Source organism: Glandiceps talaboti, chromosome 6 (assembly GCF_964340395.1).
Source record: "Glandiceps talaboti chromosome 6, keGlaTala1.1, whole genome shotgun sequence".
Lineage (NCBI taxonomy): Eukaryota > Metazoa > Hemichordata > Enteropneusta > Spengelidae > Glandiceps > Glandiceps talaboti.
The window spans coordinates 23,401,903-23,428,625 of NC_135554.1; the positions used below are offsets into that span (position 1 = coordinate 23,401,903).

At 32.6% G+C, this 26,723-nt stretch overlaps 1 protein-coding gene across 1 annotated transcript in view; it reads left to right on the top strand.

Moving 5' to 3' along the window:
- Window positions 1-306: 306 nt before the first annotated feature.
- LOC144436182 (pikachurin-like) overlaps window positions 307-26,723 on the top strand; it is a 57,306-nt gene continuing 30,889 nt past the window's right edge. The window contains exons 1-2 of the mRNA XM_078124900.1: window positions 307-918; window positions 16,293-16,409. Of these exons, the coding sequence (XP_077981026.1) occupies window positions 801-918; window positions 16,293-16,409 (235 nt within the window). The 5' untranslated portion in view covers window positions 307-800. The remainder of the gene's footprint in view (window positions 919-16,292; window positions 16,410-26,723) is intronic.

Below are 26,723 nucleotides of genomic sequence, written 5' to 3' on the forward strand. Positions count from 1 at the left end.
CACCTATATCGTATCCTATAATATTATCCAAGAGTGATAATACACTTTTATAAAGTATCCAATTTCAATTGTTTCACTGATATTATTATTTACACACTTGTAGTGTCTCGTCGGTGTCTCGACAGAGTTGGTGATGTGGCGACATTTTTTTTCTTCTATAACTTTTTTACATGAAGGTAAACTACCGAAGTGCGCCACCATAGGTAAAACTAGTAATATGTTTCAACAACAGTCCATCCTTAACCCAGCGACGCATCCTTCTTTTACAATGGAATCGACCAACAACGCTACTTGTCGTACGTTCACAGAAGTACCATATGGAAATAAGCGGTCGAAGTCCGGTTTTGGTGTTTTGATGGTAAGCGATGCGTCAGAGGCTTACGCATAATTCCTGAATCAGTGAATGGTGAACTAGGATATATTAGCTGATATCAAATTGAGACGGAAAAACTTCAGAAACAACCAACAACGAAGCCAATTTGGAAATCAGATGAGGCCGAAGTCAGTCGCCAGACCATTGGATAAACTTTGGGCTAGATTCGTAAACATCCCTGCATCATCAGACGACATTTGAGGTGTCCCGTTTGCTTGACAACTTTGAGTCCGCTTTGTTCCTTGAGTGGTTTCTCTGAGCATACAAGGATGACTGTATGTACAAAATCACGTTAAGTGTTCGGTTTGTGTTTCGCAAATTTTATTTTTGGAGATATCTACTACCACAGAAATATTGGAGGTCATTATTTGGAACGCGCTTCTGAGCTGTGCCACTAGAAGGCAGCCAGCAGACACCAATCGGCAGGATGATGGTCAACAAGGCAGTTCACGTTGGCGTTTTACTATTTGCAGTGTTGTCTGCACAATGTAGTTTCATTAACGCTCAGTATTCAGTTTATACATATGGCATGGAAAGTTTTAGAGGTAAGTATTGTTAAAATTGGAAAGAAAAAAGTGTAGTCATGTAGTATTAATAGTTGGACAGTTGGATAATTATTACGCAAATATTGACAAACAGAGGCTACTACAAGTACCATAGGCTACTACAAGTACCATAGGCTATACTTCTGGCTTGAAAATATCTTTCTTGAGATCTAATACAAGATAGTATGTCGAGTGAGGTAGACCAAGTCTCTGGGCTATTGAACTTTGTAATCATAATATTGCAGTCGGATTTTTTTTTTTAGCTCTGCTATCAAATTTACATTGTTGTATTACATAAAGTGTTCAGTAGCGTAATGTTCCATATTGTCAATATGTAATTGTTATCGTACCTTTGCCATCAATTTTGGGTTGTAATTTTAACTGTAATTCAACTAAAAAAATGTCTTCATCAGATACTGCCAGACTGGTATTTTTGATGGAATATAAGGTTATACTTCTAGTTTTTACATGTTAACTTAAGATAGAAAAAAAATACCACTACTTTTAAATTCATGTTTTTGTAAATGTAGTCTGTTCAGTAAAATCCCAACAAATTCAAAGGTCCAATAATTAAGTTTTCTTCTTAAATGAAGATTTTGAATTATGATTATGAATATGATGTAAAGAATAAACTAAAAAAAAATTACATTAAAAAAATGAAAATGTATGAAATAGTTTCGATCCATATGTGTGTACTACAACATAGCGCTCGCTTCAATAAATTATGTCATGGGGCTGAGTAAGCAAAATAAATAGGTACCATAATGCAGTTTTGATGTATATAAACCTAAAATGTTGGTACAAATGACTTTGAGTAGTATGTTGAAGTACTGTAAGTTCATGACAACACTCAGGTATGTTGAAGAATGGTTCCCATAGGATTTGCTTAGTTCAAGAGGGTTTTCATTAAAATGAAACCCCATGTGCACTTGTACATTCAAAATGCATTTCTTTCTCCTAAGTGATTGCTTTTCACCAGAGTTTTCCATTAAATTACAAAAAGGATACAAATATTTTTGTGCAACAACTACATACAGTTGTGTGAGCTGTTGGTAAAAAGGTAAACATGGACGTTTGAAAAGTTTGAGATTCTGAGTGCAATACAATGTCAGAAACACATTGTTTGGTCTCTAGGCTATAGAACCTCAGGTAACCAAACATTTAAAAAAAATGTGTGCTAAATAGATTAATTCTACCTGAGTTCAAGGTATTTTATTTGGTTTCCCCACCAAAGTACAATATTATATATGGAAAGCTATGCAAGTTTTAGCAGCCCCCCCCCCCACAAGTTACCGAAGTTCTCATACCACACAAAAACGCTGAATTTTTACCAGGAACCACCCCACCCCCCATTATCAAATTCTCATACACCAAAGAATGAATTTTTACCAGACCCCAGACCCTGGGCCTCCCCCATTCCCACAGTTACCTAGTCTCATACCACGCACAAAAAAGATAATTTTTTACCAGATCCTGGGCCTTGCCCTCCCCCATGACTACCAAGTTCTAATACCACACAAAAATACTGAATTTTTACCAGATCCCCATTCTCCTTCCTCACAGTTAAGCTCTTCATACTATACAAAAACGCTAACTGTGTTAGAGTTCAAATATTTGGATACGAACGGTAAATTTGAACAAGAACAGTAAGCTTAAATAACTGAATTTGAATTTACTATAGTCTGTTGTTCACTACAAAATAAAATAATTGGTTGTAGTATGAAAAAAATGATCTATATTGACAATGGCAGGATTGTTTTAATATGGAAGAGATAACATGATTGAGGAAGTTATTGAAAACAATATTTTGACTTCATTTTCAAGTGATTATTTTGGCGGTATATAAATAGATTATGATATTATCCTTACTCTGTAAATTCAGTGTCATTGTATATTGCAAAATTTAATTAAGTTACTTGTATTGAAAACAATAACATTAATAATTGCTTGTATTGAGTTGCAAATCCTATATTGTGATGTAACGAAAATTTTGTACCATATTGTACATTTATTGATTTGCATATTATTCTTTGTCATATTGCAAAATGTTGCATTAAAGTAAACAGAATGTATTCAAGTACTAGAATATTGATGGGGGAAAAAAACAACCCCATCTTATGCTCATTGTCTTGTTTAAGAATGTTTCAACAGTGTTGATGCTTCAAATATATTATATTAAATTAAAAGGGACACAAGCTGCATGTTTGTACGTTTTGGAGTGAGATTTATGCTACGTATTTAAAAGTCACTCGTAGTATTGTATTTACAAAAGCAAATTTAACTATCACTTGCAATTAACTGAACTCAAACCTGGTATTAAGATAACATATCAATGATTCGATGGTGTAATTTTTTATACATATCAAGAAATGTCAAGAAATCCATACTAAGCAATCAAGTTTCTAACAAAACCAGAAGGCAGTTGTAATATCATAGAAGACACGCATCAACATTAATATTATAACATGTATGTTATACTATAATAGTTAAAGCAATGTTTTATGTAAATATTTTCAGTTGAATATAAACATGTAGCCTGTGCCACTGTAAATATCTAGTGCCTGTGAAAAAATCAACGTTTATAATCAGTAGAAAATTATTAGGCAATCAAATATTTGTGTTTGCGTACACACAATTATCCTGAAGAATCTTACAGATAATAATAATAAGTTGATGAGTAAAACGTCCTGAAAATACACATGCAATTGCTAAGGTTAGTTACAGACATAGAAATACTATTGATAAACTTATCAAAATATGTCTAAAATCGATGGAAACACTGTTCATTCAGATATGCAAATTACATAATTAATATGCAAGGAAAGCAATAAGCGGTTTAGTAATATTTCACTAGTTTTTAGGCTATAAAAACCTGTTACTTCAGTATACTTTAGTCTACTATTAAAACAGTTATATGAGGGGATAATACGATTTCATTTTATTTACTTACCTGTATACTAGAGCTAGCTACACATGATTCAGAAACCATCCAGTGACTTTATAATTATACACATAGCATTACATGTATGTTCTTTTACCTTAATGATCATGGTGCAGTAGGAATCTTAAAATAACTAAAGATAATAATTAAAAATAGAGATGAGAAAAGCAACTAAAAATGAAACTGAAAATAGAAAAGTATATTTATCAACCCCAGATGTGTGTCTTCAGAACCACCAGGTCCTTGTTATTTGTCCTCAGGTAGAGGAATGAAATAATGTAAAAGATACTAGGGCTCTTTACGAAAATTATGAATGAAACTTGAAAGCATACCAGGAGCAATTCAATTTTACTATATTTAAGCTTTAATTTATAACATTAATTCTGTTTCCAGGGCTACGAAAGCTTTGCATTTAATATATATGGCCTAGTCACCCAGAGGTTGCAGTCCCTTTTTTTTCTGATGCGTCCCTGGGATTCGTTCCTACCAAAATTAGCATCAAAATCCCACTATGGTGCATCTGTTCATTTGCATGCACACTACATGTATTTCAGATGTACACTAAATATGTTACAAATGTTTACATGCAATACCAAGATTATGATTGAAAGCATAAAAAGTAATTTGATATTATACCATATTTCTTTCCTCACTGTTTCCATAGTTACAAAAGCTTTGCACAAGTGAATAATGATCGTAATAATAAAAATGACCATATGGGCAAAAATATAGATTTAATCATATATTAAATCACCATACTTGATAGCTACAATATTTCAATTTACAGAACCTGGTTGTTGTCAACTTTGAAAAAAATTAATGAATTTATAATGATGCAGAACGAAACCTGAAGTGTTTCATTGCAGGTAATTGATATACATGTACATGTAGTACTCTGACTTCAAGTGTGAAATTGAACATGTGTTAATTGGTTTTAATTGGTATGCAAACAAATATTGAGTAATGGAGTTGTTCAAAGTTTACACATCACTACACATTATGTTATGTAGAGATTTTTGTAAAAATCAATATCTCAAATATGGTAATGCTTCTAAAATCCACTGTAGTACATTTTTTTGTGATTTTGTGTGATTTTTTTTGTGCTTGAGATATTTTCTGTGGTATTTTCTTGTGTTTCATATTATATATCATGTATGGTAACATATACCGGTAAATACGTATTTTGCTTGAATTATTTGAGATTATTGTTATTATTATTTTGAATAGGAAATTGAGGTTCAATGGCTTAAAAACCCTTGTAGCTACAACTTAAAACTGGAACTTTTTGATTTTTTTTTTCATAAGTTTTGGATAGTAAAATGTATAAGTTACTGTGAAACGGTTAGTTAGAAATGAATGCATTTAGAATGCAAATGACTGCTGCGAATGGTGCTTGATCACGCAATGATTTAATTATTCAGTACTGGTGTCTTCAAAGTAATTAGTTCATGATAGATCTCCTCCGTCTGATGTAGTTAACTTCTTTTAATTTTGTTTCAACAAGTTTTGAAGAGTGTTGAATAATGAAATCATTGTGTGATCAAGATCCATAGTAGACAGATCGATTTGTTTCTATTTTACCCTTCCAAAATAACTACTGTAAATTTTACTAACCTATTGATTCTTGGAACCATTAACAATATTTTCTATTCATAAATTTTGTTCATAATATCAAATAATCAAATAAACGATTTGTATAGAGTTGCACTTTAATACTGTTGTAAGTACATATGTATACTAAAATTAGTAAAATTATTTAACTAATATGATTGCCTTGTGATGCAAACCTCATTACCATCTCAGATTAACAAAAAATTAAATGATCTGTAGTCTTTCTGGACCAATTGTACTGTGTATTTACATACAGACTGCAAGCCCAGTATACATTAGTACCACTAGATCATACAATGTAATTCAGCTACATGGAATTTGAAGGGTTGACCCATTTCAAAATTTCAACAAGCAGAAAATTAATTTTTTTCTTTAAAGTCACAGTTACTGGGTGCTGTAATATCAAATGATGACTAAAATATTGAATTCTGTGATCACATGTATTTATTCAAAGACAATAATATCTGCATTTATTATTACATTTATTAGAAAATTTAGGACTAATAAGATTAATTTGTGAGTGTATAACATAAATTACATAATGCAAATGACACAGTAATTTATTCATGACATCAGGATCAGTAATTCATAGATACATGTAAATGGAATATTAAAATCTCTCTCTGCTAGGGGTATTTGTTTGTACACAAATAACTACTAGGCAAAACAGGATTAATTTATTTATTTATCTAAGTAAAGTGTAAATGAAGGCACTAAGTTGAATATGTCATTGAAATATTTTTAAATAAATTCCAACGATTTTATTATCAACAGTAGTATGGGAGCTCTTTGATTATTGAAAAAGATGGTAAATTTTCAGTGGGCTCAATGGATGAAGTATTTAAAAATAGCATGCAGTAGGTGGGTCAACAAGGACGTATACAGGATATTCACAGACAAAAAATTGTGATTTTCCTGCCTTATATTTTGGCCGAATTGTGAAAACGAGACCACATAGCTTGATGGAAGGAGGAAAGAGCCTAAATAATGTAAAGTGTAACTGTACACTCCTTTCAGGCTTAATATAGCCTATTCCACTAGGGATTAACTTTGTTAGTCTTACTTTTCTGCTGAAGAGACTAAAATGGTAAAAGAAATTAACCTCATTTTACTTGTAGCAGTACTCAGCTGGAAATAAACCTATTCTCTTGAAAATAGATATATACTTGTACATAAGTTTAATGTGTTGAAAAGTAGGGTGCATGCTAACCTACCTAGAACATGTACATATCTAACTTGTGTAATGAATTCTACTTACATGTGTTTCACACATCCATGTAAAACAGCACAGTGAATTTGACTCGCCAACAGGATAGAATCAAAGCTCTGTATATAGTGTATATTACATTCAAAGTTTTTTTTAATTATTATCCCAAACCATACAATTCTATAGCCCGTATATTTCAAGAGCTCTTCATTATGGGTCTCGAGTTCTGTCCTCTTGTAATATTTGGGCTAGAATTGTATACGCTTCATGATGATGCGATATTATTTATAGACATGAGTCATGAAATGAGAATTCTATGTGGTTATTATTTCACTTTTTTTTACATGATCCATGTTTCAATTAATTGTCATTGTGCAGCTTTGACAGAAAAAACGGCAAAGTTCACCCGTTGTAATATTGATTGCCCATTGTCACTTTTGTGAGAGATTTGATTGACAGTTAGAATATACTGACACAGGAGTAAAAGTTCATCGCTGTGTTCTATTTTAGTAAAATTTGACATCATTTGTAATTAGATATCTATGGATGAAGACAAACTTGACAGTGATATCAACCATTGAACGGTGAGGACATAACAGTGGTGAATTCAGCTGGAATGATGAAATATCAAGGTCACAGTAATATCAGTGGTGTAGAGTTGCTACGGATACTTGATTTGATCATGAGGATGACTGAATCTCATACTATCGTGTATCTCATGCATGCTGCTATATTTGATGTATACCTGAGTGATATACAACCCAATAGTTCAGTTTGGAGAGCTTCAGGCTTATAACCACTTAACGGTTCACTTTGGATTACGATTAAAGTCTAGGTGTGAAAACTGGTTGTTTGACAGAGTTGTCAAAAAAGTTGATCCAGAGCAAAAGAATGATGATCACATGTAATCCTAAGATAACACTAATGTGATAACCTGGGATTGAATTGAAACAAACATGCTAGCCCTTTAAAGGCCCACTTTGGATTAGGATTAAAATCTAGGTGTGAAAACTGGTTGTTTGACAGACCTATAGAAAAAGTTGATCCAGAGCAAAAGAATGATGTAATGCTTGTTACAGTTAAAATAACTCTAATGTGATGACCTAGGATTGTAAAATAACCCTTTGAAGGCCGTGGGTTTAGAGTAGGATTATTAGATGTGAAAAGCAGTCACTATAGAAAAAGTATGACCCATGTAATCCTTATTAGGATAACACTACGTAATGTCATGACCTGGGATTGAATTGAAACATACTAGTAGGCATTTAAAGACTCAGTTTTTATTAGGCAATAAAATTTTGGTTTGTAGGTCCAGAAATAAAGAGTAATCCTATGTAATCTTCTTTGCTGATAAGATAACACTAATACTTGAACCTGGCCAGTGGCAAGACTAGTCTGAAATTTTAATAGAAAAAAAAAATAGAACAGGATTGAGTATTTTTAAAAAGACTTTGCAGTGTAGAATTGATGGAAATGTTTGACACATTACAGTAAGATGTTGATAAGTCTAATAGTCACTTTGTTGGATAAATTGGATTGATGGATCTCATGTGAAATGTAGATCAAAGCCATACTTTGAACAGAACTTTATTCAAATCTCAAATTGAAGGGACTCCGTCATATATCTGTCCAGTGACAGAATCCACGAAATTCAAGATTCTTGCTTAAAAATCCTCAATGGCAACTGAAGACTAGTCTGGTGCACTGTATCGCCCCTTTCCTCAAAGTTTAACCACCCTTAACTTGGAGATACCATTTTCTTAAAGCGCATGAGACAGGTAGTATGAGGATTGGTAATTATAATGTACTATACTACAGTGACTACTAATGAATGCTTGTGAATACTTTTCAACTTGTTGTGGCGCCAGATGTCATCTTGATAAAATGAGGTACATCATGTGACTTCTCCAGTCTGGAAAGGTTCATCCACTCACTAGGAAGGGTAGAAAAAAAAAAGAAAAAAAAAGGAGTATATAATTTTCAAAAGGATTGATATGCAGTTGTATGACCAAAAGGAAATTTATACGATCTATGACTTTAAATTTGAATTATGGTAAGGCCAAATAAAAAAAAATTGTTTGGTTCCGGTTACCTGACCCCACCTAGTTTTTCACGCCAACTCTAAACTTTTTTTTTTTTACATATTCGAGAAATATGATAATGAAATTGCGAAAATCGTGAAATCTCGCAAAAAATAGTGGATGCGGAAACTGACATCAACTTAAAGAGACAATATAAAACTGTTCTTCCAATCTGTAATGGCTGACAGCGTACATCTGATAGGAAGAAATAAATAACACAAAGACCATTTGGAAAACAATGAAAACCTAAACTAGACACTCACACATGAAAAAAAATATAATAAAATAAAAATAAAAAAATCTACCTACCCAACCTATTTTAAAACTGAATGTAATTGGAACCACGCAATTTTTTTTATGCCTTATTATAGTACAACTGGACAATACTGAGAAAGGTGCTAGGAATAGTTGTTAGAAAAGATCTCACTGCCACAGGAATAATAGAATGACATGTTTAATTTAACTTTTAAGTTCCCTTGTTATGAAAAGAGCTGACAAAATACTCTCACTAATGCCTAGCTTCCATGACGGTACTTGACTCATTTCTTGAAGGTTTAGGATTCAAGTGGACATTTCTGTCAAAATACTAGTAATTATTGTAAAATCATGACAAGTATGATAAAGTATATATGTTTCACAAATAGTCTGTGATACTTGGTGTCTCTGTATAGTCGTAGGACTGACCATAAGCTCACTTTGACGAAACAAACTTGTACATTTTGATTGTTTGAGTGGTGTCTAGCCAGCAGTGTGGCCTTTAATGATGGCCAAATTTTGTTGATTGTGAGTCAAAATGAATAAAACTGGCATTTCTTGTGAGTCACCACATAGTGGAGGTAGGGGAACAATAAATTTTGGTACATCAGTAGAAATTGTGTGCATTTAGTGGCACATCAAATTGCTAGCCAGTCGCAATATGCCAGTAGTTTCTAGTAGTAACTGAATATTGTATAGTAAAGGTAATAAAGTGAATGTAGTTTGTAGTATTTAGTGGAAGCTACAGTATATCATTTTTTTTTCATTTCGAATTTTGGGGGAGATTTTTAGAAAGAATTATAAACTCAGCCATTTTGACCAGTCCTCCCTAGAGGTCTGCATATTTCAAATTCTCAAGCTGGATGCACTCAACAAAAGGAAGAATATACAAGAGAATAAAAGAAATTCCACTCTTATCAAAAACTGGATCTATTGAATTAATGTGGCAGTCACTTGACCTTAAATGACTTTATATGACCAATTCGTTTTACCACATTGGTATATTAGAATTCAAGAAACAATTAAAACTCACACAAGCCATGTTTTCCCTGAGTGAAAATACTTAGATGACACCACAATTAAATTATTCTAGTATAATATTGATGTCGATGCTTGCTATCTATTACATCACAGTTGTCTGCTGGCATTGTTTAGAACAATATTGTATAATTAATAGCACAGTGAGGGTTCCTCAGCATTTATGTCATCAAAACATTCATCAAATTGTTATTAGTGGTGTCTTACATAACGTTCAGTTAATTACAAGTTATGGTTTTGAGTATGCTTTGGTACTTGTAAGTAGAATAGGAGTACCTTTTAAATATGCAGCAAGAATTACGCCACAATATGTACATTCTTGAGTTTGTACCCCTTTAATAAGATAACAGCATGGTGTCTTGTTTTGGATTTTAAGTTTAACTTTTAATCATAACTGTTTCATTAGTTCTGTATTGAAGCCATCACTTTAAAAGAAACAAATGTAATGCAGACATAAAATATTGAACATTTCACAATAATGAGGCACATATAGCATATAGAGCACTATCCACATATTAAATAAGGAAAATGTCAAAGTTAGGTCAAAGGTGATAGGTCAAACTAACTTGTAATATTTATGGATGTAGGATTATGTAGGTTGTTGTCTACACTTCATGATGTTGCAATACTTGGGAACATGACATCAACTTATTGCTAACACATCTCTAGAGGATATTTACAGTGTTAAAAAATCAACAATAACGACATAAAAAATACTAACAAAAACAATAAGGCCTTTAATATATGGAAAGATCTCAGGAATTACCCATAGAAAAATTAAAGCATGTTTAAGCATAGTGTTGGAAAGTACTGCATTATTTTTCTTTAAGATTATAAGTCTATGAATGTGTTATAGCTGGTTTGTTTTAAAACTAGTCTGAACACAGTAATAAACACTATAGTCATTTGAACTTGTTTTGTAAATCTGATATTGCATGATGAGGAATGGATATATGTCTGTAGAATGTAACTTGTAAGAATATCATAGGGACTAAAAATAAATGACTATTTTAAGGTGAACTTTGAATGTGTATATGTATCCTCTGCAAATGTTAGATATCTAACTGACAATGTATCAAACTTGAGTCCACCTTAGAACTAGCAGGCAGTGAAAGTGATATTCAGTGTTTTAATAATGTTGGGTTATATTTGCATACTAGGTAAAATTTGCTATGAGTTCTCAGTCATTTTACTTGGTTCCCCACTAAAGATCAGTTTTATCATATTATGGTACCTTCTCTGAGTTGCAATTTAGGGTTCTAAAATCTGAATAAAAATACTAAAAGGTATTATGTATGTGACATCATGTATCATGGCTCTAGAACACATTACATGCCAGTATGTTGAAGAATGAAAAATGATAATAAACATACATGAGGATGAAAGATAGACTGGAAGACCTGTCATTGTTTCTGCTCACAGATGTAGTATGTAACCACTCATAAGCTAAAAACTGGGCTTAGCCTAATACACATTGTTTTGCAATGTAGTATCCAGTAAATATACCACAGGCATTTGACACACAAAGGTAGCTAAGCATAACTATTTTAAAAGTTTGAACTAAGTCTTCAACAACATGTGATCATATTGTGTAGAAAAAGTAACTACGCCTATGTTAAAAGGACCAAGGAATGTTATCCCAGTCTGTGAAATGTCTAGAGAGATCAATCTCACTTGTATTGCAGCTGTTCACAAACTTCAAAAGAAAGAATTGCACGTCAGACTTGATTCCCTCAAGACAGATTTCTTCACATGTATACAGCCACTGTATTTAGAACACTGTTATAACAGAATTATATCTACTCTACAGAAATCACAAAGCTTTCATGGCTCAGAGAAAATTGTGTTTCCTTTTCTTCTTTTCATGTAATGAAAGATCCAAATGCTTTAAGGTTGGCGAATTAAAGTGTAAGTAATTTCATTCTGTGGATCAATCAACTTTTTTGTCGTGTAGAGTAGTCTGTATTATAACCTGTGACTGAAACCCACGTATCTTTAATTAGGGGAAATTGCTGTAAATTGCAACTTAGAGCAGCAAATTGGGGGATATTAGAGTTTGTAATTGAATGATGATGGTTGGTTTCAGTGACTTGTTTCTTGTCACCAGATTGTGTTTGCCTGGTGAAGCTCACAAGTGAAAGTGACTGTAAAAAGTTCAGAACAGCTTAATGGACCTTTTTAAAATGAAAAGTGTAGTCAAACTTTAATTCCTACCTTTTATACTGGTATTGAATACTGTAAATTTGGGTGATAAAATAACACCTCAGTAACTTATTCAAGTTTGAAGTCTTATAAAGAAAATAAGAAGGATTGTGGTAAGGGGTGAGATCAATAGTTCAATGTAGAATAAAAAACTAAAATCTGATACTTACGCCTCAGCCCCCCCCCCCAGCCAAACTTCAATAGTACTTAAAACCACAGAATAAATTTCAAATCAGTATGTAGTACTATGATTATGAATATAAAGCTAGAATGTAGTGAGAAAAAAAAATTCTTTTGTTGACACTTTACTGTATTTTAATGCCATGCAAAGTAAAATTGATTTTGTAGTATGAGAAATAAAATGGCTCAAAACTGCTCCTACCCCAAAGTAAAAGAATTTAGTTTTTTATTCTTCATTGAAGTAATTGATCGCACCCTTAAATGTTATGTCATCCTTTGATGTTTTCCCATAGATCCTTGCAGGAAATCCAAAAAATGTATATGTAGGACATCTTTAATAACAAGATTTCAAAGTTGAACTAAGTTTAGCATTACTGGTTTACAAAAAATCCAGAGTTAAACAATGCATTGTTACCCCTGTCTCAGTTGTATAATGTCAAAGTTGATGCATGGGTGCCTTTGATGGCATTAAAAATCCTGGTCTTAGACTAGGATAAAGTGTTAGCAAGCTGGTTGATGGCGTAATAACAGTTTAATTCTTCTGACATTTTAACATACATTGTAGATTGATGCGCCTCGGAAATAAACGCTCTAACCTTTTGCTGTTAATTTGTACAAGACAACTCCATCCTTTTCTTAGTTAAAATCAATTATTGTATACTACAAAAAAAATGGGGTCATCAAACAAATTTTTGAAATAGCGGTCAAAATGATCTCAAAATTTAATCATTTTAGAATCCAATATGGCCTCCGAATTAAACTCTATGGGGAAATAAAAGATTAAATTTTCCTTGAAAAAAAGTTTGTGAACCCCAAAATTTCTTTTATAATTTCAAAAGGACAAGGAACAAACTTTTATATATGGAAAAGTTGCGAGAAAATTGAAGAACTTTGATTTTCAGGGAAGTTTGTCCCTGAGACACACTGTACCTTAATAATTCATATCATTGAATTGTTTCTATTATTTCTATTATGCCTAAATACCAGGTTTGAGATCTGTCAATAGCAAGCTTGTAATGTTATTAAGTAAAATATTGTTCAATATAATATACAATATGTCCTTTAAAGGGACACAAGTTTCAGGTTTACACATGTTTGGGCACAATCTATGCTGCTTATTTATAAGGTACTGGCAGTATTGTACTCACTGGAACACACTTAACCATCACTTGCTCAAACCTGGTATTAAGACATAATTTATAAAATGAGCCAATGACATAATTTATAATGCGTATCAAAAATGTTGAAGAAATCCATGCTATGCGGTCAACTATTTTAACAATGGCAGAAGACAGTGGTAATGTTATAGAAATATTATGCATCGATAGTAAAATCATTTTAAAATAATGTAATCGCAGTTATATATTATATTAAATGTAAGTATTTTCACTTGAGTGAAAAGCTTATAAACTCAGCTTGTGTTTAATGTTGTAAGATTATGAGCCAGCCCCTGTAGCCATTTGACCGTGGTGACTCCACAACCAGCTATGTACAGATCCCCCTACCATTTGACTGTGACTGTCACTCTACAACCAGAGCTCTATGTACAGATTGATCCTGCTAACCATTTGACCATCATGACTCCATCCATACTGCAATCACATGTAACATATTGATTGCATTAGTTGTAATATAACTTATTATAAATATGCTAGGAGGCAAGCTACTTTAGGAAATTAATTTGGTCAACTTATTGAAGAGTCTGAGAACAGACTGCTGTGTATACACTACACAAATTATGATATAAATTATTAATGTCAACATAGATTATGACAGAGCTGTAGAAATAATGATATCAGGTGCCATGTTCAAAATAGTTCCCCAGGTCACTATTCAAATTAGTTAAGTACAACTTGAAATTTTCATTCTCCAAGCTAAATGTTCAATACATGACAATTTTCAGTATGTGTGAATTAAAGGAAATAAAGATATAATTATTACACAGACTTTTTTTAAAATTAAAGTTGATGTCTACAAGTTGGCATACAAATATTTTTTATCCTATTAGGTATTAGATTATATAACTGTTAATAAGAGTTATCATATGCACAATCACATCCTTTGGAGAAATTGCAAGCGCTACCCACACATCAAATTTCTATATCACACCCCAGCGCTCTAATTGCCCAAATAAAGTTATTGTATGTATCAATCCTTAGTATACATATGACCTTGGCTATATTTACCCTGTAAGTAGCAATTTTAGCCAAAAAACAATTAATTTTTCAACATCCAACATGGTCATCAAAAATGTGCACATTTAGCTATTTCAAATGTATTTTAACATTCAATTGGTTTTATACCAAAATGAGAACAATTATGTCCCTTGTATTATAATGAAATACTCAGAATTAAGCTGTTTAGACAGAAATTCCGTCAAAACCAAAATGAACATAGTACTAACTTCGTTAGTGTTGTACATTGAAAAGTAAAGCATGTGAATATAAGAATTCCATCTAAACAGAAATTGAGTTTTATAATTTTATTTTCTGTACTCTGTAAATTGTGGCTTATATTAAACAGTAAATGCATAAAGAGTGTGTGTATTCTGTACCCATACAGTAATCAGTGATAGATGATTGAAATTCCATGGTAACTGAAATTTGGTTTGTGATCATATACTTATACTCGTAATGTACAGCGAACATGAAACACTAAATGTACTGCTGATATTAAACTTAACCGAATAAGGTGTATGGTATGTATGTCAAAATTCCACCAAATCAAAATAGGTGATTGCATCTCATACATACTTTGTTAAATATTACACATTGAATCATTGAAACTACCCTTTGAATTTACTGCTGGCCAACCAAAGTAATTACTCGATTCAAATTCAACAAAAAATATCAAGTTATCATCTAGTGATTGTGCTTTTTGTAGTGTAAACTGCAGCTCACGTGAATATGTGAATGAGTTTTTTGAGATGAATAGAAGACTTAAGCAACCAACTAAAGTGTGATTTATTTTTCACTAGGTGATAATACTTCATACATATATAACGTACAGTCTATTTACTTATGAATTAATGTCTGTCACCTAATTTCAATACCAGTCTTGCCAAATGAATGAAAAAAATTCCATTACATCAAAAGTGGAATAAAAATAAGGTTAAACCTTATTTCAATATATATACATGCAATAATAGATGATAACAGATTAGTGTAATAACTGCATTCAGCTAATCAGTTCTACATTGTACACTTTACCAGTAAACTTGTTGGCAAGAATTTTTCTCATCACTAGGGCATTCATGCATATTTTAGGCTATATCCTACAGTCCTTATTTCTGTAAATGTATAATAATGGCAAAATATCAAGGATTTCCAAAATCCAATCACAAAATGGAAATAATGTGTCTGGGTAAGTATTACATTCATCTATAAGGTATGCCGTGTCAGGGCTGGGACCCTCACACATTGGCCTGTCCTCCTTTCTCAGTCCCCCTTTTTAGCCCCCGCCGGACATAGTCCAGGACGGGGGCTTATAGATTGGGTTTGTCCATGCATTTGTGTTTGTGCATCCAGAGCCATATCTTGGACATTCATTGACCGATTTCTTTTTTAATAATGTATGCAAATATTCAGTCAATTATACAGTTGTCCTACAATGCCATTGGCACTATATTTCATACAATCTTATACATCACACTACCATGACTGGTGGCAATCCCCTTAAAGCATCCATTGCGGGGGATGGGTCAACTCCGATGACTGCTTGTTTTAGGTGGTGCAAGGCCATGACATGATATATCTTACAAATCAAGTATTATATATGTATTATTTGATATTTAACATGAACATAATGGAGATGAAATAACCCTGTTGACAATGCCTTTCTTTTTTATCCTGTTTGATAGGTAAATGTGGTCAGATGAATCCTTGTTCCCAAATTTGTGAAAACCTACCTCATGGCTATTACAAATGTTCATGTTGGAAAGGTCATAAGCTAGCAAGGAATGGTTACATCTGTATTGGTAAGTAAGATACATTATAGCGTCTCGTTATAAACCTGGTTTTAACGGGGTGGTGGTGGGGGGTGGAAGGTGCAATGGGTTCCAGCCATGCACAGCCATTTCCTCATTAATACACAATACCCAATATATTATTTAATTCAAAACTTGGTATAAAGGTGAATGTACTATGGTGAACATATTGCATGTCACTTAGTTGAACAATATTATGACCAAATACAAAACTCAAAAAAATTAAGCAAATTTTCAAACAAAAGTTAACAATGATGAGAATGTAATTGCTTAGCTACATCAGAAACATTGTTTGGCAGAATTAACCCTTTAAAGCCTAACACCCAATATTTAGGGCATAAATTACATAGAGCTATATAAACCAGGTCATTAAATGGTTAAACAAGGCCAAAAGAATGATCAACAGCCCACAAATTTACACTTTGATGACATATAAGTATCAAATGTTTTATAGAATATATACCTTTTCAACATTTTAAGTTACATGTATATCAAGCCAGTATGCACACTACCATCAATGACAACACAGAAGGAAAATTAGAAAGATGAATTGTTTTTAGGAAAGGATCAGTTTATGGTAATTAAAGTAAAAATGTGGGGAAAGTTGCAGCTACTAAGACATTGATAACAATCTGAATTTCCAAAGTTAGTAATATTGAAAGCAGATACAGTGTTCACACCATATGTTCTACTGAAATATTTGACAGCTGGTAAATTAATCTGTAGTTTCTAATTTTAGTACATTATTAATTTATTTCAAAACATATTACATCACATTTTGAAAGATGCTCACATATACTGGTATATATGTAAAGTAACTAAAGTCTAACCCATTTTTAATAATTTTCTGGTATCATGAATTTCATATTTCCTATGAATTAAATGTTTTTATTGCTTTTTATAGAATTTGCTTAATAAATGAATAGTTTTGTTGAACAAAAAGTATCATGATAATCTTTGGCAGTTCAATCAATCAATCACATTTGTATGTATACCACCAGAACACAAAACATTTTCACATAGCACTTTTTGACAAACTCACACTTAAAGCCGGCTGTCAATATATTAACCATTTTCAGCTTATCATTAAAAATATATACAGTATTTTAGAAACAGGGTCATTCATGATTATTTGATTTTCAATGTTCTGATACATTGATTTAATTAAAATATTATGGAGTTAATGATTGAGCAGGCCTTGTGTTCTGGTGAATAAAAGTCTGTATAATCATAAATGACAGAAATACAGCTGCCGATCACTTCGCTGAGAGAACAATCTAAAAAAGTCCATGGTATCTCAATGCCCCAAAACAATTATATGTAATAATACACACTGGGACTATAAATTAATAAGCATGCATTCTGCAATTTTGTCTATGGTATATTGTAATGCCCCAAAACTATTAAATAATCCCTGGAGACTATTAATAAAAAATAGAAGTAAGCATTAGATCTGTGGTAGTCCATGGTATCATAATGTCCTATATTAAATGATACACCCTAAGACTATTAATAAATTTAGAAGCAAGCATTCTGTCCTGTGATGGTTTGCTTATTCCCCATGAACAAGTTAATATATTCATTCTGCCATAGTCCATGGTTTCCTTTTGCCTATAAGCAAGTTAGAAGGATATATACTCATCTGGGAGTCTTATGTAGAAGCAAGCGTTCTACTATACTCCATGGTTTCTGTTTTGCCTATAAACAAGTTAACAATAGAAACAAGAAAGTCTCAGCTGTCAGGAATGATTAGAGTGGTAAATCTGTGCCGTCAAGTGTGTTTTTTCACATGCATTAAAAGCACTCCCACACGGAATATATCCAATTTGCATTAGTTGCTATCAGACAGTACCACAGCTGCAGTGCTATAATACAGGTATCCGTTAGATTGTGTAGTGTATTTAGGGTTGTCATATCAGTGGTATATGATGTATGATAATGTGACAGTCTCTTCTAATGTCATATATAATACTTACACACAATCAACCAGAGATACTGTGAATGAAATGTCAGTGTTGTTGATTTTGAATGTCAGTTCGGCCAGGCTTTGCATCTTCCATGATATTATGGAAGATGCAAAGCCTGGCCGGACATCTTTTGTAATTAATTGCCTATGAAATGGGCACAGCCTGGCCGAACATCTTTTGTAATGAATTGCCTATGAAATGGGCACAATCTTCAGGTTTGTATATTTTTGGGGGGTGTGAGTTTTCTTATATCTAAAATGTGTTTGCAGTATTCTTCTAACTTAAATGCTTACGTGGTCTGCTTGCAACTTAATTGTCATTATTTTTTTGTCATTTTTGTTTCTGAGTATAGGTTACTTAATATGTTTTACGCATCACTGTCACTTGTTTAATGACTAGAATAGTCACTGGCAAAACTCCCATGGTATTAACTGTTGTGATACTGTTCTCATATTCTACATGTATAGGAATAAAATGATGTCTTTTTATTCTTATGTATTAGACTACAGCATCACAACAGTTCATACGGAAGGAGTTTTGCCAGTGAATGGTAAAATATAAGTAGCCATTTATTTGGAAACAAAATGACAAAAGATAATCAAGAGTTGCTGACCACGTCCCTTTAACCTTTACTTGAAATTGACTGAACTCAAACCTGGTATTAATTGAGACATAAATTAAAAATTATTCAAGGACGTAATTGATCATATATAGATAACGATATGTTGAGGAAATCCCTACTTCGTACTATGCAGTCAATTGCTCTACATTATTTAACTTATGCCAGCAGAAGATAATTGTTTTGTCACACAATTAAAGCTTCTGTGAATCAAAACATTCAAAACTGCCATTACTTTCCCAGGACAATTAAATGTAATGAACTATCAGAGAATAATAATCATGAAATATTGTTGGCAAGTAGGTTTGTCCTTTTTGGCAAGTGGAAATACATGTAGTTCACTTGCCTGAAGGGCAAGTACTCAGTGAAGTTAAGTTTGGGCCCTGTTCCCTAATTTTTCTCTATTACTGGTACTGGTAGAATTACTGTTATTCTCCAATATTTTTCTTCATTTAGCTGGAAAATACTCGTGACCACTACTCATCTTGTGACTGTTATTGACAAGGGCCCCAGGTCACTCATATTTCCCTTGGCTTAACAACGAATGATAGGATATTTAAACTTTTTGGATTTCTTGAGTACAAAGCTTATAAAAACTCAGTTTGTGTAATGCATTGAAACCACTTTTCTCAAGAAAGGCAAAGTCCAGTCATAGACATTTCTGCCTTCAGTACACTTATATTGATGGCAGCTAATCAACTGAAATATGACTTTGGATAATCATGACACCACATCAGTAACTTATTGAACTTCGCTATGTTAAGCCATACATTATGTACTGCATGAATTGAAATGCTTTCAGCCATTTTAGAGATTTGCTACAAAGGTTTATGGGAAACTTCTTTTGCCAAATCTCTGTCTTAATTGTGAAATACAAAGATCAAGGGTCACGACAAAGATAAATGGGAAGTTGTGATGCATTCACCAGAGATGTAAAGTAAATTGAATTAGAACAGAGATGTTTAAATTTTTTTTTTCCTATTCATCATTTTATTGTGAAATAACCCATTGAATTGCAGTTTTCATTGTCAGAGACATCAGGAAATATAATATACACTGGGGAAATCATGAACTCCTCATGGCAAATGACTCTGATTAGATGATCACTGAAGATAGTCATTATCGGAAATATATATTAACCTCAAACATGATATACTATACATTTTATTGATCCTTTTGAGCAAAAGTCATTACATTCAGGCAAGTTAATGCCTGATGAAGTATTCTGTCTATAGGCGTGATTTATTAACCACAATGTCATTCTGCCATTTATGTGAGCTCCTTACATGTTAATATAATTGTCCTGTCCAGAGGCCAGTTTGATAAGAATACCCTGTAAACATTGAATGTTTAGTAGTTGTCTGATATGCATGTCTTTGCTTGTTGTCAGACGTGATGTGTTGTGTTTTGATATTTCCCTACATGTTTTGATCACTCTGTTGATTTTGACTTTTTATGTCAGGTGTTGGGTTCCCTCGGGATAAACAGGTCTGTTGTAATCCATAGCCCTTTCTCCACAATGGAATTTTGAATCAGTTCGCAACTTAATCAAAATCGTTTCATCGGTTCTCCTATCCCATCATGTACTAAAATTGATTCAAACCGATGTTAAAATGATAGTTGAATTGGGATGAAACCGTCTCAAGGCAGAAACCAATACAAAAGCAAAAGTGAATCAACTCGAGCTCATTGCTCAGTTTTCCTGTGGAGACTGAAACAGAGTTTTAACCTACATGTATAGTTAACTGAATCAGTTCAGGTTGAATTGGTTTCGAATTGATTTAGGTACAACAGGGCATTATGTATACTATTACTAAAGTTGTGCCTGGAAACACAGTTTCATTTCATGTCCCTTGTTACTGGCTGTATTTTCATAGCATATGGGACTCCAGGACACACACTTGTGAAGTAGATGCTGCTATGCTTTTACAGGACAAACTGGGTTATTTTCGCATTTCACTCATGGGACATGATATAGTTAGACAAACAATACCATACACCACACACAGCAGGATCCCTATACCTAATCACAATTAAAAAGTGGTAAGCATTGCTATTCTTTTACAGTGCAGTAGAAACGGGCTTCTGCTGACATGATTAGAGATGGACTTGAATCATTTTAATGGCTTCAACTGTTTATTTTCCTGCTGATAAGGAACCATGAACTTGTCTACTTCTAAAGTTCTACATCCCAACCACTATGATACATCTGTAATTGTTTATTTTGCATTTGAAGTTGTCTGAGTAAGTGTAAAAAATGTAATGTCCCAGGAGTGAAATGCTAAGGTAACCCTGATTGCCCTGTAAATATATTGCAAAATAATGATATATGCAAATGTTATATAAAACTGTTTAAAGTTCAATGTACTGATCAGACTAAAAGTTTCATCATAGGTGAGGTGAATCATTAGATTCATTATAGTGTACCTCCTGATACATTAATTACCATATACTAATGGTACAAAAAGTATTGATGATACATGTAATACCCCCAAAAAAAGCTTTAAAAGTCATCTTAATGGAGAAAAACAGAATTGTGATGATTTGAAAAATAGTAAAAAGTTGTATGGATGTGACTGTTTGACTTCTATTAAATAGAAATTTTGTGAATTGCTGTACAAACAGAATTAGATGAACTCTATATTGAAAGTAATATCACAGTGATGAGGTTTCCATGGAGATGAGAACCAATGATGAGGTTTCCATGGAGATGAGTAATGTAAAGATGAAGCATACAGGAAGGGATAATACCCATTACTTTATTACTTTATTATTTACCGTCATTGGTTGTTGTCAATATAGGAAACTCAGACATCAAGATTTTGTTTTTTTCTGTGATGGATGTTGGTATTTATTTGTCTTCTTTTTTAATTTCATAATCTGTATCAGTAGTAAAATGAATGCAAAAATAAAAAAAAACTCAAAATGTAATTATCTTTTATATTTTTCTCTTTTTTCTTTTGATTTTTTTTAAACAATCTTCATTTGTCTTCCTCTGTTTTAATATATCTTAAACTCAAAATTTAATGTTCTTTTTTTCTTTTTTTTTCCTTTTAAACCTTCCTTATTTTGTATACTTAGGGTTTTTTTTTGATATATAAATATCAAGTTTGTGTGAATTATATACAGAAAATTCACAACTCCAATAATAATGATTTTATGTTGAAATTTTTGATGACAATATTGTTGACAGATTTTAATACAACTTCATACATACCTGTGGGAAACTACACCTTAAATTTATTGTAAGCTGAATGTAAAAGGTCTACGGGCAGTCATTTAGAAATTATGTGTTCTTGTAGTAACTAATAGCAGTAAGAAACAGGCTTTGTAGTACATATTTATAAATCATACAATAAATCATGATATTTTATGGGGAAACATTATGATCACTACATTACTATCAAAGTCTACTGTCGTTGCCAACTATTCAAACAGAAAATACATTTTTACTTGTTACACCAATGTACTTAAGTGCTGTAGTCAATAGTAGCTCACATTTTCAATCAGACCTTAATGGACCTGAACACATTCATGGATGAAAAAACCAACAAATTTTTCATTTTAGTGGTCGCACAACTCATTATTTATACGAGAAAGGCAAATAAGTAAGGCTTATTATGTATTACATTGTTCCTTGCAATCTTGTGGGCAGGACTCCATTCGTTAATTTCTCAAATGGAAGGTCTCATGATATCATGTGTGTTTAGTCTTTCATTTGTAAAGTGATAAGGCTAAAACTTTAAGACATTTGATTGTTGACTGCCGAAAGAGGATTGGAGTGACTAGAGATTGCACAAGGGAATTCCGTAAGCCTTTTCCCCAAGAAAACTGATCAAATTGACATTGCTAAGCCACAAAAGAAAACTACGGAAATTGATGATCTAGACTTGTGCCTCAGGAAAGGATTGAGTCGTAATCAATGTAAAATGAACCGGAAGCCTCAGGCTGTTGAGTGCAAGTATATGCTGATTATAAATCATGCAAAGAAATTTCAAGATTCACTACTGAATGACATACTGTACAGAATATGATTCCCATTGTGTTGGAGTGACGTTTCTCTCAGACTGCTATAGTCATAAACAATGATACATAAAATACTAATGGCAAATGAAATGACTTAATGAATAGTTAGGGAATACTAACTGTCATTGTGCTGTATCAAAGCTTTATTTTTGTGGTTAGTATTGTTCTGAAATAGCAGTGGATTGATTGTATTTGAGATGTGACTTGATGTGTTGTACCATTCTCGCAAACCAGAGTTAATATTTCTTCCACAACACCACGAAATTATATCTTGGACGGTTCCATAAAAGAGGCTTGGTTTATGACTATAGTTTTGTACTTGTAGTGATTAAAGACATAATGGCACATGGCACATGAAATATAATCAGCAAATGTCAATGTTGGAGATATGATGTTTGTATTTTCTAGCAAAACCTGTTGATTAGAAATGACTGTTGGAGATGTGACTGTTGAAATGTCCTCTAATAGGCTCTATAGGAAAATTCACAAACCAAATAATGAATAGGGTTGTGTTGGAGGTGTTAAGTCCTAGAGACATCTTCCTTTGAAGGAAGACAAAGTCAACAATGAGGATGACTGTCTGTATTGGAGATGTGCATGACTGTTGGTACATATATGTCCAAGTGAAATCTTCCTGTATAGGAAGATAAACCCAACAATGGGAAATGACTGTACTGGAGATTTGATTGTTGGTATGTCTTAGCAAAATCATCCTGTATAGGAAGACAACTTAAGCCCAGCGATGATGATTGTCTGTTTTGGAGATGCGACTGTTGGTACATGTATGTCCTAGGGAAATCTTCCTGTATGGAAGACATTGACCAACAATGGGAATGTAACTATTAGTATATCCTTATAAAATGTTCTAGTAAGGGGAAAATGCAATAATTTGAAATGCCTAATTGAGAAAATATTAATGTTGACAATGTTTAGTGAAAGAGCTAAATATGAAAAAAGAAGTCCTGAGAACTCATCTCAGCATGAAAAATGTAATTTTTATATCTTATGATTATTCGTTTTATGAGACAGTACCCCAGGGCAGATCACAAGGTCCTTTATTCATGAATACAATCAGTCAGATTGTCTACAATTATTTTGACAAATACGAAATAGCTACTGGTCATTTTCCAATGAGGATAATTCAGAGATGAAGTAAAAGTAAGATATATATTGGATAATGTTTACATTTGATCAAATCTATAAGGTATATACATATTTTTCAATGGAAACAGTGGTTTAAATTACTGACTAATAAAAAGCATAGATCATAATAGCACATTTAGGTAAAACAATTGCACATAATATGGCAGAACCTAGGATGCATGAGTGCATGCAGTTGTGGTGTATTTGGAGTATTTGCATGAATGCCTGCAGTGTTCTCTGGAGTCACACTTTCATATATATATGTAGCAAGTGGAAGCTCAGGGCAGCTGAAAACATGTACCGCAAACAAAAGTGCAAATATATCCCCAGTGCCACACTCAGCACTTTCATGTCATCTGAGGTTCTGTTATGTACTGCATTATCCAAATAGCAAATATTGTCAAAAATATACAACTGTGTTTTCATGTGATACATTTACATGGCTCATTTGCATACAAATTTGTAATAAAGATTTCAGTATTGCAGTGCAGATACATGTACCAAAAAAATAGTATGCATGTACACTGCATGCAAGTTAATAGTAGACCACGAAGGTCTGAGATGCAAGTCATCACTGGTACATATATATGTGATATAATATGACAAAAGCCAGACCTGATATAGTGCATACCATCACTATCAGTTGATAGCACAATACAGCCAACATGTAATTTGATAATAGTATATATGTTTATTTTGACATTTTAAGAGTATACTTCTCTGTAATGGATCGACCTTGCTTAACAAAACAATGACAGTGTAGTAATTTATTGATCTGAAGGAACAATCACAGAGACTTGATCAAAGACTTTTTGTTATGACATTGTATTTTATCTAATACAGTGTTCCAAAGCAAAGGTTACAAAAGTTCATGAAACTATAGAGCATGTTATTAGTGAGAATATTTAATGAAGAAATTTGATGCCTGGCATCATGAGTATTATCTAAACACATATAACGATCAATAATGTCGTGATAATGTCTGGTCCACCATAATTATAGTATATAGTCCATGTACAATTACTGTATTACCAATCAATATTGTTTTAAGTAGGTTGCATTCAAATCCAACGTATCGTCTTCAGCATATTGTAACACAATGAAAAGCAATTGCATGCAAGGTTATGACCATGTAGAACACTCAGATGACAGATTTGGCCAACACTCAGATGACAGATTTGGCCTCTCTGATAAACATTGGTGATGGGCAAGTAAATAAATCTAAAGATGTGTTAGATTGTACACAGAGATGTTTGAGTAGAAACAGTGCAATTAAGTATTGCTATTGGGCCATCCAGTTGTTAGTTGACTATAAATTGTGAATTTGTTGGCTTGGTTTACTAATACTGGTATTTGATAACTAGGCAATGTATATGTGCTTCAGCAAGAACACCAACAGAAAATCACAAATAAATAAATTTTAACTTATGAGGAAAAATAGATTCAGTTACAGTTAATTTGCCTTTAACCTCCCCAGGTTATTGCCATGTTAATAATATATTTTTCATAAATTTTGTAGGTTTGATAAAAGTTGAACTGTGCATAGTGAACCTAGCTTTAATAACCTATCACATTTAGGTACTTTAAATTCACCATCTGTACATGTCGCAGTTACACTTTTCAATAGTATTTTTCGACCTCAGGACAATCAATTGTACAATCAATCTGTCTTAATAGCTGTTAGTATGCAAGAACAATGGTCTTTGAAAATTATTACAAAAAAAATGTCGTAAAAAGAGATTTGAAAGCAGACAGATTTTGGGAATGATGAATTCCAAGTGAAAGATTGTTCCAAGATGTGGAGCTGTAAAGTGTCAGATTGCTATGTTTCTATCTACTGGCCTAATTAAACATCCGAAAAATAATGTTACAATACACCATAATGAGTATAATATTCTGAATTTGAGTACATGAATCTGTGTAAATATCTATAAAGAAGATATATGCTTCAATCTGGTTCAAACTTGAAATGGATATCTTAATAGATGTGGTATACTTTACCATTATTTACATGTACAACGTAAATGAGATATCCTTATTGTGATGTAGCCGACATTGTTTAGGAAAGATGATAGCAACTATTAAAGTATATTTAAGTAGTGATACATTATATGTTTCAAGATAAGTATCATTTCAGCTATTAAAGACAAGTGTTTTGTAGGAATATTTCATTCCAGGTCACTCTGCTCTCTGGATATCTATGGTATTTTTATGTATGAAAATAGCATTACAAGCAGATATTGTTTTCTCAGGACAGATAAATAGATACAAATTTGTATATCATGGAAATGGTGAAAATGTCAATTTTTGCCACGGAACAGTAAAATAAAGTGTGAGTCATATTTTTGCTATGATAAATGATGAATTAAGGATATGAATTTAACCCTATGATAGAAGATGATAACTGGATAATTAGTCCATTCAGACAAGAAAAATACAAGTGACAGGGGCACTACAAATGAAAGACAAGAAGTGACAGTTAACAAACCCATACATCACAAATATTTTCCAGCAGAATGAAGAAAAAATATTGGAAAATAATATAATTAT